The sequence below is a fragment of the Scyliorhinus canicula genome, chromosome 16, assembly GCF_902713615.1.
Source record: "Scyliorhinus canicula chromosome 16, sScyCan1.1, whole genome shotgun sequence".
NCBI lineage: Eukaryota > Metazoa > Chordata > Chondrichthyes > Carcharhiniformes > Scyliorhinidae > Scyliorhinus > Scyliorhinus canicula.
This window is the reverse complement of record NC_052161.1, coordinates 52,366,024-52,386,076: the sequence shown is the minus strand read 5'-3', so window position 1 is coordinate 52,386,076 and position 20,053 is coordinate 52,366,024. Positions and strand designations below refer to the sequence as shown.

General features: G+C 46.2%; 1 protein-coding gene across 2 annotated transcripts in view; it reads left to right on the top strand.

The window, feature by feature from the left end:
* dntt (deoxynucleotidyltransferase, terminal) overlaps nucleotides 1-20,053 on the top strand; it is a 356,682-nt gene that overhangs the window by 75,492 nt on the left and 261,137 nt on the right. For both annotated transcript variants that reach the window (XM_038822282.1, XM_038822281.1), the window contains exon 4: nucleotides 14,585-14,755. In XM_038822282.1, the coding sequence (XP_038678210.1) occupies nucleotides 14,585-14,755 (171 nt within the window). The remainder of the gene's footprint in view (nucleotides 1-14,584; nucleotides 14,756-20,053) is intronic.

Here is a 20,053-nt window from a genome sequence, read left to right as displayed (position 1 = left end):
AGATCCCTAAGAGATGGTGCCACTGAGAAATGGCCAAGATTTAAAAAAGGAGCAGTATTTTCTCAGGAAGGGGTAGAGTGTATTCATAGCTTAAGGCTAAAAAATTAATTTGGGAACTGGTATCCCTTACAGTCTCTCTCCCAACCTTTTCACACCCTGACTATGCATAGGTCAGACTTTTGTCTGTTTCTGTAGCTAATTATTTCTGGAACAGGTCACCAGTCTATCGCCTGAGGGCCATATTATAGCTTGAGGGGCATTATACCACATCAAGCATAGCCACCCTCACACTCATACACACACAGCAAACTAAGGGGCAATTTAGAGTAACTAATCCACCTAACCTGTACATTGGCACGGAGGAAACTGGAGCACCCTGCAAAAACCTACGTAGACATGAAGGTAACGTGCAAACTCGGCACAGGCAGACCCCAGGCCGGAATTGAACCCAGGTCGCTAGCAGTGTGAGGCAGTGTTAACCACTGTGTCACTGTACCATCCACCCCATACAGTAGGAATATCTAAATCAAAATCTTAGAAACATATACAAAAAGGCTGCACAATATTTATTGGCATGGCATTTGGTTAAGCCCATGTGCTGTTGCGCGAGCCTGACAGAAATTCTGTATTAAGAAGACTGCACAAGGCTACATATTGGTTACAGAGAATTAAATCACAATACTTCCCTCAAGACTGCCATAGGTATCGATGCAATTGAGACCTGAGGTGTTATTCATGGTTGTCTATGTCAAAGCAGGTTAATGTGTCCCATGAGGTAATTGTTCTGGAACAAACACGCAAATCATTGCACCACGAAGATTGTATATATACTGCAAAATGTATTTGTGAAGAAAAAACACCTACATTCAATAATTTATCTTATTACTTTGAAAATATTTCGAAACAAATGTTTTCATTCTGGACACAGCTGGAGTTGTGACTCCAATAATCCAGGACCCCAGCTGTGTGCTTATACGGCAATAGGGTTGGATTGAAAAATAAACGTTTGCTTTATAGTTGCCTGCTGTTAGATCAAACGATCCTGCCTATTATTTACTCTAGTGTTGTTCACCATGTCAGGCTTTAATATCAGTGGAAAAATGATTATTAAAATAACTAGCTTATTGCCAGAATGACAAATTGTTGTTTTAACGAGGGAGCAAGATACTATGCTGAAAAGAGCAGAGGACCACAGGCAGGACAACTTATTTCTGTAAACTACCTGTAATCTATCCTACCATTATCGGCCATACAAAACTGCATGCATTTCTGGAAAGATCAATTCCCCATTTGTTCAAACAAAAGAGGATAAAGACAGGAGGAATGTTCTTCATATTTCAGTAGAAGAATCATTGCAATTTGACAGATGAAAACTACAGTTGTTCATTTTTCATTTTTCTCCAATCTGGCTCAAATTCTAAGACAGTGGGGGGAATCTTCCGGGCCTGCCTGGAGCAGGAAGAAAGGCTGAAGGGGGAACTGTACAGCATGGGAGGTCAAAGTGCAACTTCCCTGTGGCAGGATAAATGTCTGTTATTAAATTCTCTAAACTTTAAAGGTGTGTCAGGCTTCCCAACGCTTGAGCCCTTTTGTTTGCATTTGCATGTCATGCATACTCATTGAAAGGCCTGAAATAGGTCACCCCCTCCCAATTAAATCTTTGAGCGAGAAATTTGTGTATTTGGATTTGCAATGTGTAGGTGGTGTGCACCTGGCGAGGTAGATGTCTTCCTGAACTTTGGGGTGAGTAACCACTGCTTTGTCCTTCTTGGTAACCACCCATAAATGTTAGCCTATGTTGCTCAGAGGCAGCCAGGGGAGGGAGGGTCATTGGGATAGGATGGAGTGGAGGCCAGACAAGCGAGGCAGAGTCAGTGGGGAAGGGTGGGAGGTGCCGGGGGACGGAAGCCAAGCTGTCCAGGACAGGTTGGCAGCATAAGCATGAAAGGAAATGACAGAGAGTACAGATCTAAAGGTAAACCAGCAGGCAAGGCACAAAGTTACAAAAATGATAAAAGGACAAAACTAAAGGCTCTGTATCTGAATGTATGTATCATTGAAAACAAATTAGAACTGATAGCGCAAATAGAAATAAATAAGTATGATCACGATAACCATTACAGAGACATGGCTGTTGGATGACACAGATTGGGACCTGAATATTGAAGGGTTCATAATATTTTGGAAGAACAGGAAGTGAAGAAAAATTGGAGGGGTGGCTCTAACTAATGATGGTATTAGCACAATAGAACAGGGTGACCCAAGTTCAGGAAACCAGGATGTAGAAGAATGTAGAAGGATGTGGAAGATGATGATGAAGGCAAAAAGTCACTTTTAGGAGAGGTGTACTGGCTCTTCAACAGTAATCACACAATAGGCTATAAGGGAAAATATAATGGGAACGCAGAATGTATGGCGATAATCATGGATGATTTTAATCGATATATAGATTGGAAAAGTTAGATGGGCAAGTCTAAATGAGGAATTATAGAATGTTTTCTCGATTGTTTCTCAGAACAGCATGTTCTGGCACCAACCAGAGAGCAAACTACACTGGACCTGGGAGAGTGCAATGAGATAGGATTCATTAATGACCTCATATTGAAGCTAGTCCCAGGTAGCAGCAATCATAAAATGTTTACATTTTACATTCAGTTTGAGGGAGAGAAGATTGGGTCTAAGACTGTTATTTTAAAATTAACTAATGGCAATTATGAGGGGATGAAAGCACATCAACTAAAGTATATTGGCAAATCAGGGAAAGGGATAGGTTAATAGAGATGCAATGGCAGACATTTAAGTGGATATTTCAGAATACTCAGGACAGATTCCAATGAGAAATAAAAATTCCAAGGAGAGGCCCCACCATCCGTGGTTACATAAAGAAGTTAAAGATAGTATCAGCCTTAAAGAAAAGCATATATTTGTGCACTGATGGGTGGTGGTTCAGAGGATAGGACAGAATATTTAAAACAGCAAAGAATGACTAAAATATTAATAAGAAGGGAAAAATTAGAATATAAGTGAAAGCTAGCCAGAAATATAAAGACAGATAATAATGATATACGACAGAGATTTAAAAAAAGAGAATTAACAAAGTGTGCTTTGGTCCTATAGAAAGTGAGCCAGGGAAATTAATCATGGAAAGTAAGAGATGGCAGATGAATTGACAAGTATTTTGCATTAGCCTTCACTATAGTAACATCCTAGAAACAGGTGTAAATCAGGAAATGGAAGGGACGGAGGAACTCAATAAAATTATAATCATCAGAGAAGTGGTACAGAGAAAATGGCTGTAGCGGTGGGCTGACAAGACCCAGGGTCTTAATGAATTGGCTTGTGAGATAGTTGATGCGTTGATTTAAATTTGTCGAAATTTCCGAGATTGGTGGAATGTTCGATTAGATTGGAAAATAGTGAATGGAAGTGAGACAGACAGCAGGGAACTACAGACAAGTTAGCTTAACATCTGCTATAGGGAAAATATCAGAAGATATTATTAAATACATTAAAGCAGGGCACTTAGATAAATTCAAGATAATCAGGCAGAGTCAGCATGGTTTTCTGAGAGGGAAATCATTTTTAAGCAATTTATTGGAGTATTGTTTGCAGAAATAACATGTGCTGTGGATAAAGGGGAACCAATGGATGTACTGTACTTAGAGTTCCATAAGGCCTTTGATCAGCTGCCACATCAACAACTATTGTGCAAAACAAAAGCTTATGTAGGAGGTAACATATTGGTGTGGATGGAAGATTGGCTGGCTAATAGGAAACATAGAGTAAGCATAAATGGGTCACTTTCAGGCTGGAAAGATATAATGATGGTGTGCCACAGGGACCTGCTGGGTCTCAAGATTTTACAATTTATATAAATGATTTGGAGGAAGGGACAGAAGGTATGGTTGCTAAATTTACTGATGACACAAATATATTTGGTGTGTAAGTTATGAAGGGGGCATACGAAGGGGGCATAAAGTGATAAAGAAAGGTTAAGGGCGCGATTCTCCGCAAATGCGGCGAGTCGTAAAGGCTGCAGTGAAACTGGCCATGTTTCACTGTAGCCTCCGCGCCCCCTCCCGGGACCCGATCCCCCCGGGCGGGGCTAGCAGCGGGGCCCCGTGAAGCATGGCATCGCGGGCTTAGCGACCGTCACTAGGTCCACGCGCCAAGCGTCACGCCGGCTGACGCGCACGATGACGTCAGCCGCGCATGCATGGATTGGACGGCTCCAACCCGCGCATGCGCGGGGCAATCATCTCCCTTGGCCGCCCTACGGACTGATCCTGCGGGGCGGCGGAGGGAGAAAGAGTGCGTCCGTTACGGTATGCCGTGCCAATCGGGGCCCTGGATGCCCAAAACGGGCATGTTGCGGCTGTTTTTACGACGGCAGCAAGCAGGTGTGTTTGCTGCCGTAAAGGCGGCCGTACGGGGGGGGGGGGAGAATAGCAGGAGAGCGTGAAAAATGTCGGGGACGCCCTCCCGCTATTCTCCGACCCGTCGTGGGCAGCGGAGAATCGCGCCCTAAGTGAGGGAGAAAATGGAGTATAATGTTGGAAAATGTGAAATTGTTCATTTTGGCAGGATGAACAAGAAGATAAGCAGGATGGAGTCCCTGGGGTGCATGGCTGGTGCCCCTCGTCCCTATCGTTATGCAATGATACCTCTCTGACTCCTTAAGGAGGAAGGACATCGGCAGAGAGGTTGGGTTTAGCTCATCTCCCTCTCTCTCCACCACTGCTGCACTCCACTCACGGCTTGAGTGATGTAGGGAGGTCCCAGTGCATTTCCAGTGCATATGCCACTGTGCAGTTTGTTGTATCTGCACCTCCAAGGTGACTGCCACCATTTCATGGAGGCAATCAGGTGCTCATCTGCCAGAACCCCACAGTAGATAGAAGTTGACCTGCATTGTTCAACATCTGTGCATGCCAATGGCAACTCCTGAACACTTCCCAGTAACTAATTAACAAGCAGGATGTTCTGCAATGGATAGAACATTGGCAGCATGACGTGGCTGTCACACATTCAGTGCACATGTCCCATCTGCAACCCAAACTCCTGTGTGACATCCGCCCAAATTCATACAGTTACGCTACCCTGATGTCCTTATGAATGTCACCTTGCAGTGAGTAGATGGTGCCACTTACCCTGTTGATCCTTTAATGGTACTGGGACAAGGTTCTTTTCTGGGTCCCTCAGGTGCTATCCTCCGCTGTGACATCCACCAGGCCAACAGACTGGAGGGTCTCCTGCTATCATCCCTGGGAAACAGGACATCCTTCCTTCCCTAGATGGCCTGGAGGAGAACCTGCAGGGAGGCATGGCTGAATCGTGAGGCCACACGTTGGACCCTCTGTGACATTACTGTTGCCCTTTGAATATGGCGCTATGACATTGATTCCCCCCCTCCAATCCCCGGGTTAGATTTGGGACATGATGCCCTGTCGGCCCCTGCTGCAAGATTCGGCTCCTCATAGATGCATATTTACTGATATCTCACCTCCGAGCGGAAATTACCCTTCTTTCAGCTCATCCTACAAAAGAGATGATTCTGCCCAGTGAGAGGAATAATATCACCATTGGAGGTTTTCTGAGATTGGGATCATATGTTCGCCCTGATCCTGCTGGTAATACCTACCCCCTACGCAACCTTACCGGAGGCAGATAATTAACAGGTTAATTAGTCAGAGATGTGGTAATGCCACTGGCCTAGTAATGCACAGATCCAGGCTAATGCTTTGGTGATGTGGTTATAATTCCAACGCAGCAGTCGGTGAATTTTAAATTCAGGCATTAAAAAAATATCTGGAATTAAAAGCTACAATCAGTAATTATCGATTGTTGTATAAATCCATCTTCTCCACTTAAGGAAGGAAATCTGCCATCATTACCTGCTCTGGCCTACATGTAAATCCAGCTCAACAGTAAATGTTGACTCTTAACTGCCCTCTGAAATGATCTAGCAAGTGGGCCTCAGTTCAAGGGCAATTAGGATTGGGCGAAGAATGCAGGCCTTGCCAGCAATAGCCATGTCCCCTGGAAATATAAATGACAGGCCATCTCAGGGAGCATTGTCCACTTAATAAAAGCAGGCAGAACAGGCACCCTGCTGGGCTATTGGGGGGGGCCTGAAGAGATGCCATGTTGGAAACCCCACTGGGAAAGGGGAGACACCCTCCAAAGGTTGGCCCTGCAGTTGCAGGAAGGACCTGTGGTGGAGGGATGGGGGTGCGAAGAGGGTTGTGATGAATAGATGAGGCCTCACTGGCCCTCTGCTCTTCAGCTGGGATCTGGGGAGGCAGCCTCCAGTGACCTGCCAGGTTTTGTCTGCTGTGTTGCATCCACCAGGATCCTGGCAATACCCTCAATCTGACCACTTAATTAGCAACCCACTGCTGCCAGTAAGATAAGCCAGAGGTGAGAATACGTTAGCCTGTCGACCTGACGAAAACCTTCCGGATTTCAATCCCGGTCTTGCCTTCGCAAGTTTCATTCCACCCTGAGTATCATATAGTCATGGGAACATCACTGAAAAACCTGTCTCGGCACCTAACCTGAGGAAAGTAGGAAGGCTAATTAGACCATTTGGAACAACAACATACTTAATTATAATTTTGTTTATTTTTGCAGCTTTAAAAAGCTATCCCGGGCATGAATTTTTGTTTTTATTAAATATAAATTATGTAACAAATAAAAGAGCTGAACTCGAGGGGTGAGATGAGAGAGTGCCTTTGACGACAAGGCCTCATTTGACTGAGTGTGGCATCAAGGAGCACTAACAAAAGTGGAATCAATGGAAATCAGGGTGAAAACAAGCCACTGGTTGGAGTCATACCTGGGCTAAAGAAGATGTTTGGAGTTGGTGGAGACCAATCACCTGAGCCCTGAGCCATCACTGCAAGAGTTCCTCAAGATAGTGTCCTCGGCCCAACCAACTTCAGCTGCTCCGTCAATGACTTTCCTTCCATAATATTGTCAAAAGTGGGATGGTCGTTGATGATTGCACAATGTTTAGACCCATTCATGACTCGTCAGATACTGAAGCAAGACCTGGACACTATCCAAGTTTAGGCTGACAAGTCACAAGTAACATTTATGCCACACAGGTGACAGGTAATGACCATCTCCAACAGGAGAGAATCTAGCTATCACCCTTGACATTCACTGACATTACCATCACTGAATCCCTACTATCAATATCCTGGACTCTTCCATTGACTACAAACTGAATTGGACCAGCCATATAAATACTGTGGCTACAAGTGGGCAGCACGCTAGCAGACGTGGTTGGCACTGTGGCTTCACAGCACCAGGGTCCCAGGTTCGATTCCCCGCTGGGACACTCTCTGAGCGGAGTCTGCACGTTCTCCCCGTGTCTGCGTGGGCTTCCTCCGGGTGCTCCGGTTTCCTCCCACAGTCCAAAGACATGCAGGTTAGGTGGATTGGCCACGATAAATTGCCCTTAGTGACCAAAAAAGGTTAGATGGGGTTATTGGGTTACGGGGATAGGATGGAAGTGAGGGCTTAAGTGGGTCGGTGCAGACTCAATGGGCCGAATGACCTCCTTCTGCACTGTATGTTCTATGTTCAAAGAGCAGGTCAGAAGCTGTAAATCCTGTGGTGAGTAAGTCACCTCCTGACTCCCCAAAGCATGACCACCATTTACAAGACACAGGGCAGGAGTGTAATGAAATAATCTCCACTTGCCTGGGTGAGTGCATCTCCGACAACACCCAAGAAACTCAGCACCATCCAGATCAAAGCAGTCCATTGATTGGCACCCCATCTACAACTAGATTGTAGATGGGCCCTGATAATTCTCCTGTTTCAGGGCCCCTTATCAACCACCCACCCCATGGCTATGCACCCCCCTCCCCAACCCACTCTCTCCCTCCCACTCACTCATGCATGATATTTTTCCCCTTTAAAGATTCACCAATCAATTCACCATCTACCAGCAGATAGGTCCGAGTAAAATTATGACACACATTGTGAACATCTAGTTACAAATTCTTCCAACATATATGCAGCAATGGTCATTAATATTAAGAGCAACAGTTATATAATAGTGTTAGTTTGTGTGCGCCCTATAGTAACAAGACAGGCGTACTAATTTTATTTTAACAGCATCATGCAAGATTGATAAGTTGAAAATATCCCATTAATCTTTTTGTAACACAGTCCAGACGATAACATTGACTTTGGTAACTGCCTCAGCCCTCATTAACATGTTCTTTACATTGCACCATACAGACATGGTGACAGTAAATAAATATTTGTGGGAATAATCCAACACTTGTCACCCAGATAAACTGTGCAAGATCTTTTCCAATCTGTAGGAGAGGTGGAAAACTTCCCCTGCCTTGGTGTATGATATCATTCAATATAATTATTTCATACAAGGGAAATTGGCTGTTTTATTACCTTTGCAAAGTCTGGGAACTGCATCCACATTTGCCTTTGGGAGATTGTTTACAGAACGAAAAGGTTCATTCAACATTGCACCAGTCTATTTAACATTGAGCAGAAGATGGTCTCACACTGTGGGGCTAAAATGTCCTGGGGCGGGGGTTGGTGAGGACTCTCCCATAACTAACAAGCGGAACGGGACACATCCAGCTGGGGATGATTAATTCCTCGTGCCCATTGGGATTGCGAGCTCCTCCGCTATGGGCGTGATAGTTTACCAGAACAGGTGTCAAAGGTCAGCCAGTGTAGAGCTGACCCGGTGAAGTGTAACCAGGTCTCATGTAGATAATATTGTTGTGAAATAAATGTTTTTACTTCAACTCGCTGTTGACTCCCCGTGCCTTACTAAAGTAACTTTCACAAAAACAACCTATTCAAATCTCAGAGAATCAGCAGAAAGGCTTTTGCCACAAAGGGCCTTTATAGAAACCCAATCCTCTGACGTAAGTGTTTCTAGAAATGATTCCTCTCAGAATTTTGCTTTCATACTTCTTCGCTGCTTCTGGTGGTTCTTATTCAATAATTGCAATTTTCCACTTAATTTGCCTGTTTCTTAGATTTAAAAAAATTCTATTTGCACAATTATTTCATATAAATGTGCAGCATCATGGGTGTGATTGACCGGCCATGATGTGCCCAGAATATGGGGTAATATGGCTGATAGAAGCTGGGAGACCCCGCTCGAGATCCACCTGCTCGCAAGTCCTCATGAGTACTCACGTGAGACGTTGCGATGTAAAACCCACTCATTGTGGGCGGGATCACCTTTTAGCAATTATGCGACAGGGAACCTCACTCTAATTTGCAGTTTCTCAAGGCACCCAAGGCTTTGGGATTCATCTCCATCGCCTTGGAGACCATTATTGAGGACCATTCAGTATGCGTCTCCACAAATGGGGACCAGATGGAACGGTACTCGTGGCAGCCTCCTCGGGGATTGGAAGCCCCCAGCTGCATGCCCTTTGGGCAGGGTGGTAGCCTGGAACAGCTGGTATCATCTGGACACCCAGGAACTGCCAGCCTGGCATCCTGGCAGTGCTACCTGGGTGTCAGCCTGGCATTACCAATTTGCCCAGGTGGCACTGCCAAGGTACCAGGTTGGTACTGCCATGCTGCCATTTTTTACACGGCAGTAATCAGGCCGAGGATGCCCTGCACGGATGTTGGGGGGCCCAGGGTCCCCCTCATAGTGAGTTCAGGCTTGGGGTCATGCCGGGGGCTCCAGAGATCGGGATGCCATTTAGAAGTGGCAAGCGGAGTTCCTCACTGAAAATAAGGGGGCTATGTGCGGCCTCGGCCACGTGGTCCCTGCTGAGGATCCCTACCTCACTGGAGTGCCGTTTGAAAGTATTGTGTTTCTTGGCAATGTGAGCACCAGGAAACCTGCGGCTAAGTGCGCTCGCTATGGGACTTTGTTTCCCATTTAGTTAAATCACGTCCCATGTGTGAGGATAGGCTGTAAATTCACAGTGTACAACACAATTTGTAAGACAGTTTCTGGGCTGAAGGGAAACAATCTAATTCTTGTGTTAAGACCATAATGAATTTTGTACCATGCACCTTTCTACTCTGTAAGACTTAGAGCAACAATTCAATTTACATTTTTTCCTGAGCTGCTGGTACATTTCTGATTGGTAAATCCTGGGTAGAATGTATGTAGCTTAAAAGCAGCAAATGCTATTTATGGGATATTGTGGATTGGCACCAGAGAAGTCAGAATGGTAAGGTTGTATTAGCTCCAGAGTTGAATTGTTTTGTAAATATAGTGATTCCTTTGGAATCACTTTCCTAACGTCTGTGATTAATCATCCTCAGAGAATCAGCCTCCAAGTTTATCATTGCAACAATAACTCCCCGACTCCATACAGATTCCACAAAAGAAACACAAAACCTACATTTATAGACCACCTTTCATGTTGTCCCAAATTGTTTCACAGCCAATTAAATACTTTTGAGTTGCAGTCTCTGTTATAATGCTGTCAATGTTACCAAATGGTGCAGCAGGCTCGAAAGGCCGTAAGCCCTGCTCCTAACATTAATATTCACATCAAATACTGGATGGATGAGATAGGCTGGGCTAGATGGCCTTTGTCATCTATAATTATTGTACAAACACAATAAGTCATGGCTGGTATTCTGTTTATTTTGTTGCTAATGGAAGTTTACTGAGAGCAGGCTGAGAGCAGAATTTCCTTCCTTGTTTATCCTCTCTATGTTCTCCATGTCACAGTGTATTCCAAGGGAACCTCTGCTGGTGCACGCATGTCTGGGGGCAACTGAAATTGTCAGTGCATAAGGAGCTTGTGGTGAATCTGTAACCTGGAGTGGGATTCTCCCTTTGGAGGATTCAGTCCCCACACCCGCCGGAAAAGGGCAAGAATCATTCCGGACTTTTTCCTCGAAAGTCCGGGGTGATTCCCCGTTCTCCAGGGGGCTAGCAGGCCCCCGGCGTGCGTCCTACAGCTCTGGCTACCGTCGGGGCCCTGCTGGACAGACTGCGCAATCGCGCAGGCGCACGGTGACTGCAAGTGGGTCCGCGCGGCAGCCCACCTCGGCGCGGGTGTAGCCGACATGGCAAAGCCACACAGCGTGCCCGTGCGGAGGAAGATAGGTCGCTCCCGGATCGCGGTGGCCCGCCAATCAGTATCCCCCGTTGGCGGGCGTGCCCGTCCTCAAGACCCTCTCCCCCCTGGTGTCCGATTCCCATGCCCCTCCCCACCATAACGCCCACATCAGCCGCGACTCCAAGTTTCCACCAGGTGGAACCACGTACCACGCTGCCAGGACTCGGCGGGCACTCGGCCTGTCGAACGCGGAGATTCGCCGGGGGGGGCCTTTTCCACAAGCCCCCGACTGGTGCAGTGTCGATTGCGTGCGAATGGCGCCGATTCTCCGGTTGCCGGAGAATCGCGTGCTGACGTGGGAGCCTATTTTGGGTAATCCTCCGGGCTTGCGCCAAACGAGATTTCAGCGCGGAGGGTCGGAGAATCCCGCTCCTGTTTTACATGGTGCTTGATTCTCAAGAGTCCTTTCATTGACTTTAATCTTGTCCATTTTAAATAACATTTCCACGTTTATTTAGTACAAATACAATTCAACGTCTTATGAAACTTGTGGGGATAGGCTGTAAATCCGCAGTGTGCAACATCACTTGTGTAACAGCTTCGGAGGGAAGGGGAATGACAATGAAAATTGAGAATGATATTTATATTCTGGTTTAAATTCAAAAAGAAACTGTGAGACGTGTAACAGTATTTAATTTTGTGGTAATAAACCTGAAGAGTGACTCTCCCCCACACCCCCAACCTCCCACCTCCACAGAACCTAATTGTTTAAAAATGATTTGGGGAATTTCACTTATGTTTTGACCGTATTTTTAACCAATAGCACTCTTGTGACTGTTGCTGCAATTAGGAACTGCTGCTGACCTTTGGAAAACGTTGTGGTTTTCTGGTAGGCTTTACAAAAAAAAATTGGAACCATGAAGCTGCCCGAAGATCAGAAGCAGCAACTCAGCAACTGTCAATGAAACTGGCCTGAAAGACAGGTCATTAAAAAATATTGCAATTGATAGGCTGACAGTTCTGAATTCTTTGCGGCGCTGGCTCCTCAGTCTGGATGACAAGAAACTCTATTTATGGTACTGAGCCCATGCTTCCCCTAGCCCTCAGGACCTGGCACCATGTGGACTCCTGGGCTCTGTCCTCTGCCTTAAATAATCACTCCCTCCACCACCAACGCACAGTGGCAGCAGTGTGTATAATCCGCAACATGCACTGCAGTAATTGATCAAGGCTCCTTCGACGGCACCTTCAAAACCCACGAGCATTACCACCCAGAAGAACAGGGGCAGTAATAAGGGAACAATGCCACTTTCAAGTTCCCCTCCAAGTCACACTTGCCCTGACTTGAAACTATTTCACCGTTCCTTCACTGTCCCTGAGTCAAAGTCATGGAACTGCCTCCCTAACAGCACAGTGGGTGTTCCTACGCCACAGGGACTGCAGCAGTTCAAGAAAGTGGGTCACCACCACCTTCTCAAGGGCAATTAAGAACAGAGATAAATACTGGCCTTGTGAATGGTCCCCGCAGTCTGTGAAAGAGTATTTTAAAAAACACTGTCATTTAAACATACATTGCCTGAACAGATTAAGATGAAGAAATCAGTGCATATAAATGAGGCGTGCACATATTGCCCAAGACACAGTGATACTGACTGAATTAGGAACAAATTGGTGTTTGATCCAGGAACATTATATTTAGCTTCACATGAATGGTTGAAATCCAAGTCTAAAAATCAATATTTCAAAAGGTCAGATTCATATTGTAAATTGCTTCGCATTTCAAATTTAAAGAAGGCTGCTTTAGTGTTGTTTAACACAGTCATGGAATAGATAATTTGAAGAGATAAAACTTTACTGATTGAAACTCATCCCAATCTCTGCTCTACATATCCTAATCCATATCCATATCAGGTTCTGTTCACCGATTACCACTATGTTTCCTGACACTTAGTGCTGCCCAAAATAGCAATACCTCAAATTTAAATTTCTCATCCTCGTTTTCAAGTCTCTCCAGGTCCTCACAATATCTTCTCTTTAAAAACTCCTGCTCCTGTACAATTCTTTGAGATCTTTGAGCTTCTCCAACTCTGGCCTCTTGTGCATCCCTGATTTTAATTGTTGCACCAGTGACAGATGTTCCTTCAGCTGCCGATGCACTAGGCTCTGGAATGACTTCCCTCATTCTCTCCACCTCTCTGTCCTCCTTAAAACCTGCATCTTTGATGAAACCTTTGGTCACCTGCCCTAATATTGTCTGATATGGCTTGTCGGCAAATTGTGTTTGAGAATGCTTCTGCGATGAGCCTGGGGAGGTTTTGCAACATTAGAAGATGCTATGTAAATGCAGCTTGCTGTGTCCTGCCAGTGAACAGGATTGACTTTTGACAAGTGCGGAGTTGGAGAATGACATCTATTAAGTCCTTTTCTTTTGACGGTTACTCCTATTACATAAATTAAACATTTACAACTTCTAATGCACATGATAGTTTTACAGAAATCATTACTAAGGATCGTATAGCTTAGAATATTTTTGCCATATCCTACCAACTACACCACTAGTCTCCGATGCTGGTCATATGACCACACTCCCTTACCACATACCCATCATCTCTATCAATCATTGTTCCTTACTGAGATTGAGACAGGAAAACGGCGCTCTAAACATCCGGGATGGATATGGTTTCTCGCGGAGAGTGTCTCTTCCCTTTCTTTCTCACTCCTCTTCCAGCATAATTTCCTGCCTTGTTTATGCTCTCTTTGTTCTCCATGTCATGATGTGTTCTGAGGGAAATCCTACTGGTGCACCCACGACTGGCGACAACCGATTTGAGCAGATGCCTTGCAGGCAGCTAAAACTCCTTCAATACCTGCCACACCATTTCCTGGAGGATCTTTCACTTTAACTAGACAAAGCACCAAACACTTGTAGAATCAAAGCAACAACCATGAAATATCAACCAGCAAGAGACCTGTAAGTAATTCACCACAGAATCAAGAATTTACAGTGCAGGAGGCGGCCTTTAAAGAATGATATGAGTGGGTGGTGGTGGTGGTTGGGGGGGTTGGGGGGGGGGGGGGGGGGGGGGGTAATGCTGTTGAATGCATGTCCAACTGTGTGGTGTTAAGGGAAGGTGTTAACTGGAGCACTGAGCTCCAAAATGACCATCAGAAATAAGTATTGCGTGTTGTTTAACATCATGATCTGCTTACTCTGTATGTTTCCGACGAGTGTTCACAGTGTGAGGGCTAATACCATCGCCAATATGGCATCCAGCACAGTGTGCTTGAAAAGTGTGCATGCACACCACAGACACCAATTTTGCAGCTCTAAGGAAGTTTGTAGCACCAGAAATAGAGTGCTAATGTGACCAATTCCTCACCTCAAAAGCTCAGCTGTTTTGAGGAAAATGATAGATCCTGAGAAAAATCAATGTCAGCTCACACCAAAAAGCTATTACTGGTTATGGTACGCTGCATGCACTCTCTGTGATTTCATATTTTGCATAGTAGCATTGCTAATGTTCTAAGACTTGTTATTTTCTTTGCAGGATGCTTTGGACATGTTGGCGGAAAACTTTGAGTTCAATGAAAATGATGGTGCCTTTGTGGCATTTTCAAGAGCGACATCCTTGTTAAAATCCCTTCCTTACACAATAAGTAGAATGGCAAACCTGGAAGGACTACCCTGTTTCGGAGAACAGACAAAAGCCATAATTGAGGTACAAGACTATGAGAAAGATATTCCAAAGTGATGACAGGCATTTCTGAGAATATCTGTTGTATATATTGGACAAGACTCTCCGTTAGATGACGCCGAAATTGGAAAAGGCGATTGGGCGGAGAATTGATGCTGATTTGAAGCCAAATCGCAATGTTCCAGCACCTCAACAGCAATGTCACTGCGTTTCGGAACGTACGTACAGTAGTCACGGTTTGCATATCATTAGCGGGCCTGACCCGGTATTCTCCGCGGCCTGCGCAATTCTCTGCCTCCGAGTTCTGATGGCATGGTTCACTTGTGCTTTTAAAAATCATGAAACTGGCATGGCGGCTGTTGAGGAAGAGAGATGGGCATGGAAAGTGTCCAACATCGCCATAGTTGCTGACAGTTGTGCTGCTGCCAGGGAGGGGATTTCTGCCAGGGCCGGGGGGGGGGGGGGGGGGGGGGGGGGGGTAGTGAGGGCTGGCCAGGAGATGGGCTGTGGGATCAGGACGGTCGGGCATGGAACAACATTGCCGCAGCTGGCAAAGCAGCCATGCAGCTGCGCATACTACTTTTTTTTTAAATTTAGAGTAGCCAATTATTTTTTCCAATTAAGGGGCAATTTAGCATGGCCAATCCACCTACCCTGCACATCTTTGGGTTGTGGGGGTGAAACCCACGCAGACACAGGGAGTGAAACCCATGCAGACACAGGGAGAACGTGCAAACTCCACACGGACAGTGACCCAGGGCCGGGATTCGAACCCGGGTCCTCAGCGCCATAGGCAGCAATGCTAACCACTGTACCACCGTGCTGCCCTTGCTGCGCACACTACTAACAGCGCACTTTAAACCTAGTGCCACGGGTCGTACAGGTGTCCCTCCATTCCACCCCCATGGGTGCCCTCTGGCCTCACCTGACTCATCAGCTGTGTGGATGCGCTGCAGCACAAACAGTGCCATTATTTTGGCTGGGATGGCCATAAGACATCGGAGCAGAATTAGGGCACTCGGTCCATTGAGTCTGCTCCGCCATTCAATCATGGCTGATATTTTTCTGATCCCCATTCTCCTGCCATTTCCCCATAACCCCTGATCCCCTTATTGATCAAAAACCTATCTATCTCTGTCTTAAAGATACTCGGTGACTTGGCCTCCACAGCCTTCTGCGGCAAAGAGTTCCACAGATTCACCACCCTCTGGCTGAAGAAATTCCTCCTCATCTCTGTTTTAAACGATCGTCCCTTTAGTCTGAGATGGTGTCCTCTGCTTCTAGTTTTTCCGACAAGTGGAAACATCATCTCCACGACCACTCTATCCAGGGCACGCAGTATCCTGTAAGTTTCAATAAGATCCCCCCTCATCCTCCTAAACTCCAAAGAGTACAGTCCCAGAGTCCTCAACCATTCCTCATACGACAAGCTCTTCATTCCAGGGATCATTCTTGTGAACCTCCTCTGGACCCTTTCCAAGGCCAGCACATCATTCCTTAGATACGGGACCCAAAACTGCTCACAATACTCCAAATGGGGTTTCACCAGAGCCTTATATAGCCTCAAAAGTACATTCCTGGTCTTGTATTGTAGCCCTCTTGACATGAATGCTAACATTGCATTTGCCTTCCTAACTGCCGACTGAACCTGCACGTTAACCTTAAGAGAATCATGAACAAGGACTCCCAAGTCCCTTTGTGCTTCTGATTTTTTAAGCATCTTCCCATTTAGAAAATAGCCTATGCCTCCATTTCTCCTTCCAAAGTGCATAACCTCACAATTTTCCACATTGTATTCCATCTGCCACTTCTTTGCCCATTCCCCTAGCCTGTCCAAGTCCTTCTGCAGCCCGTCGGCTTCATCAATACTACCTGCCCCTCTACAGATTTTTGTATCATCTGCAAACTTAACAACAGTGCCTTCAGTTCCTTCCCCCAGCTTATTAATGTATATTGTGAAATTTTGTGGTCCCAGCACCGACCCCTGAGGTACACCACTAGTCATCGGCTGCCATTGTGAAAAATACCCCTTTATCCTCACTCTTTGCCAGATCCTCTATCCATGCCAGGATCTTACCCTTAATACCATGGGCTCTTAACTTATTTAACAGTCTCCTATGCAGCACTTTTCAAAGGCCTTCTGGAAATCTAAATAAATCACGTCCACTGGTTCTCCTTTGTCTAACTTCCTTCTTCAAAGAACTCTAACAGATTTGTCAGACATGACCTCCCCTTGACGAAGCCACGAATAGCCTCACACCTATTTTATCATGCACTTCCAAGTATTCCGTGAGCTCATCTTCAATAATGGACTCTAAAATCTTACCAATGACCGAAATCAGGCTAACCGGCCTATAATTTCCCATCTTCTGCCTCACTCCCTTCTTAAACAGGGATGCTACATTAGCCACTTTCCAGTCCTCTGAAACCTTTCCTGCCTCCAGTGATTCCTGAAAGATCATCACTAATGCCTCCACAATCTCCTTAGCTATCTCTTTTAGAACCCTGCGGTGTAGTCCATACGGTCCAGGTCATCCATCCACCTGCAGACCTTTCAGTTTCCCCAGAAGCTTCTCCTTAGTAATGGTCACTGCACTCACCTCTGCTCCCTGGTTCTCCTGGAGCTCTGGCATCCAACTGGTGTCTTCCACCGTGAAGACTGATGCAAAGTAACTATTCAGTTCATCTGCCATTTCTTTGTTTCCTATTATGACATCTTCAGCCACATTTTCTAGTGGTCCAGTGTCTATTTTTGCCTCTCTCTTACCATGATATTGAAAAAAAGTCTTCCTATCTTCCTTTATATTACTAACTAGCTTGCACTCATACTTCATCTTCTCCCCCCTTTTTGCTTTTTTAGTTGTCCTCTTCTCGTTTTAAAAGGCTTCCCAATCCTCTGGTTTCCCACTAATCCTCACAACTTTGTATGCTTTTTCCTTAGCTTTTATGCTGTCCTTGACTTCCCTCATCAGCCACGGATGCCTTGTTCTCCCCTTAGCATGTTTCCTCCTCTTTGGGATGAATGTCTGTTGTGCCTCCCGAATAGCCCCAAAACACTCCTGCCTTTGCTGTTCCACTGTCTTCCCTGCTAGGTTCCTTTTTCAATCAACTCTGGCAGCTTGTCCCTCATGTCTTTGTAGTTACCCTTATTTAATTGAAATACCGTTACATCTGATTGCAGCTTCTCCCTCACAAACTGCAGGGTAAATTCTATCATATTGTGGTCACTGCTCCCTAAAGGTTCCTTCACCTGAAGTTCCCATATCAAGTCTGCCTCATTAAACATCACCAAATCCAGAATTGAGTGGTTGTGGGGAGTATAATGTGTATGTGTGGCTGCAGTTTGTCAGCCACCTGAGCGTTGATCATGCACCGTTTTTCATTGGAATCGATTGTGTTCCACGCAACACTGTGCTAGCTCCTCAACGGTCGCAGAGTCGGTCCAGGTGTGGTGTGGCTTTTCTGTCATAAAAGTCCGCAGATTCTACATTGGCATCAACACTTAGTCTCATAAATGGACAATCCCGCCCTATGTCTTTCTTACAGTCAGATGTGTAACGATGCCGGACCAGGGCCGGGATTCTCCCCTACCCGGCGGGGCGGGGGGTCCCGGCGTGTTGGAGTGGCGTGAACCACTCCGGTGTCGGCTGCCCCAAAGGTGCAGAATTCTCCGCACCTTTAGGGGCCAAGCCCTCACATTGAGGGGCTAGGCCCGCGCTGGAGTGGTTCCCACTCCGCCGGCTGGCGTGAACGGCCTTTGGCGCCACGCCAGCCGGGGCTGAAAGGACTTCACCGGCCGGCGTAAGTCCACGCATGCGCCGGAGTGTCAGCAAGCTGCTGATGTCATACCGGCACATGTGCAGAGGAGGGGGTCTCTTCCGCCTCAGCCATGGCGAAGGTGGAAGAAAAAGAGTGCCCCATGGCACTGGCCCACCGCCGATCGGTGGGCCCCGATTGCGGGCCAGGCCACAGTGGGGGCACCCCCTGGGGTCAGATCGCCCTGCCTCCCCCAGGACCCCGGAGCCCGCCCCGCCGCCAATCCTGCCGATTAGGTAGTTGGTTTAATCCACGCCGGCGGGAGAGGCCTGTCAGCGGCGGGACTTCGGCCCATCGCGGGCCAGAGAATCGCCGCGGGGGGGCCCGCCGACCGGTGTGGCGCGATTCCCGCCCCTGCAGAATCTCGGGGGGTGGAGAATTCGGGACATGGCAGGGGCGGGATTGACGCCGGCCCCGGGCGATTCGCCGACCCGGGAGTCGGAGAATCCCGCCCGAGTTCTCAATTTATGTTAAGAAACCAGACAAGACTCCAAAGATTTTTAATTTTTTAAAACTGTGATCAAAGGGTATTTCACCCCAGAAATGATTCCTCTGACAAATTAGGATCCTTTATATTAAAATAATTTTTCTTATTAACACAGTATTAATCACATTAACATCACAGAAAAATAGCTCTACAGGGTGGCATGGTCGCACTATGATTCGCACTGCTACCTCACAGCACCAGGAACCCGGGTTCGATTCTGATCTTGGGTGACTGCCTGTGTTGAGTTTGCACATTCTTCCTGTGTTTGTGTGGGTTTCCTCTAGATGCTCTGGATTCCTCCCACAGTTCAAAGATGTGCAGGTCATGTGGAATGGACAGGTTAAATTGCCCCTAGTTGAGGTTGCGGGGATACAATGGGGGATTGGGTCTAGGTAGGATGCTCTTTCAGCGGGTTGGTGCAGACATTGATGGGCTGAATGGCCTCCTTCTGCACTGTAGGGATTCTATGATTCTAACAGTTAAAGAGTTCTAAAAAAAGGGAAAGACTTTAACTACTATCTTATATCATCTCTCAAGCAAAGCCCATTATAGATCAAAAGCTACTTATAAATAAAGTTAACACATATAGGGATACTTGTACTACTGTGTCGAAATTTGCTTTTAGAAAAGTAGAGCGAGACCAGACCCTTTCAGGAACAGTCTGAAAATCCTTCTGTCTTTGCCACACTAAAAAAGCTGCTTGCTGCAGAACTGGCTTCTCCCATTCATTGCATCATCTGTATCCCACTATGTTCCATGACCTGCTTAGCTAGGACCAAATACCACTCTGCCATAAATTACCTACACTCCAGGGAATCTCCAGCAATCACAACAATGTTGCATTTAGCATCCGAAGAGAAAATGCTGAAAAATCTCAGCAGGTCTGGCAGCATCTGTAGGGAGAGAAAGAGCTAACGATTCCAGTCAAGATGACCCCTTGTCAAAGCTGGATTTGTCAAAGTTGTCAAAAGATTGTCAAAGTTGCATTTAGCATCACTCTGTAAACACGTAAATGGCTG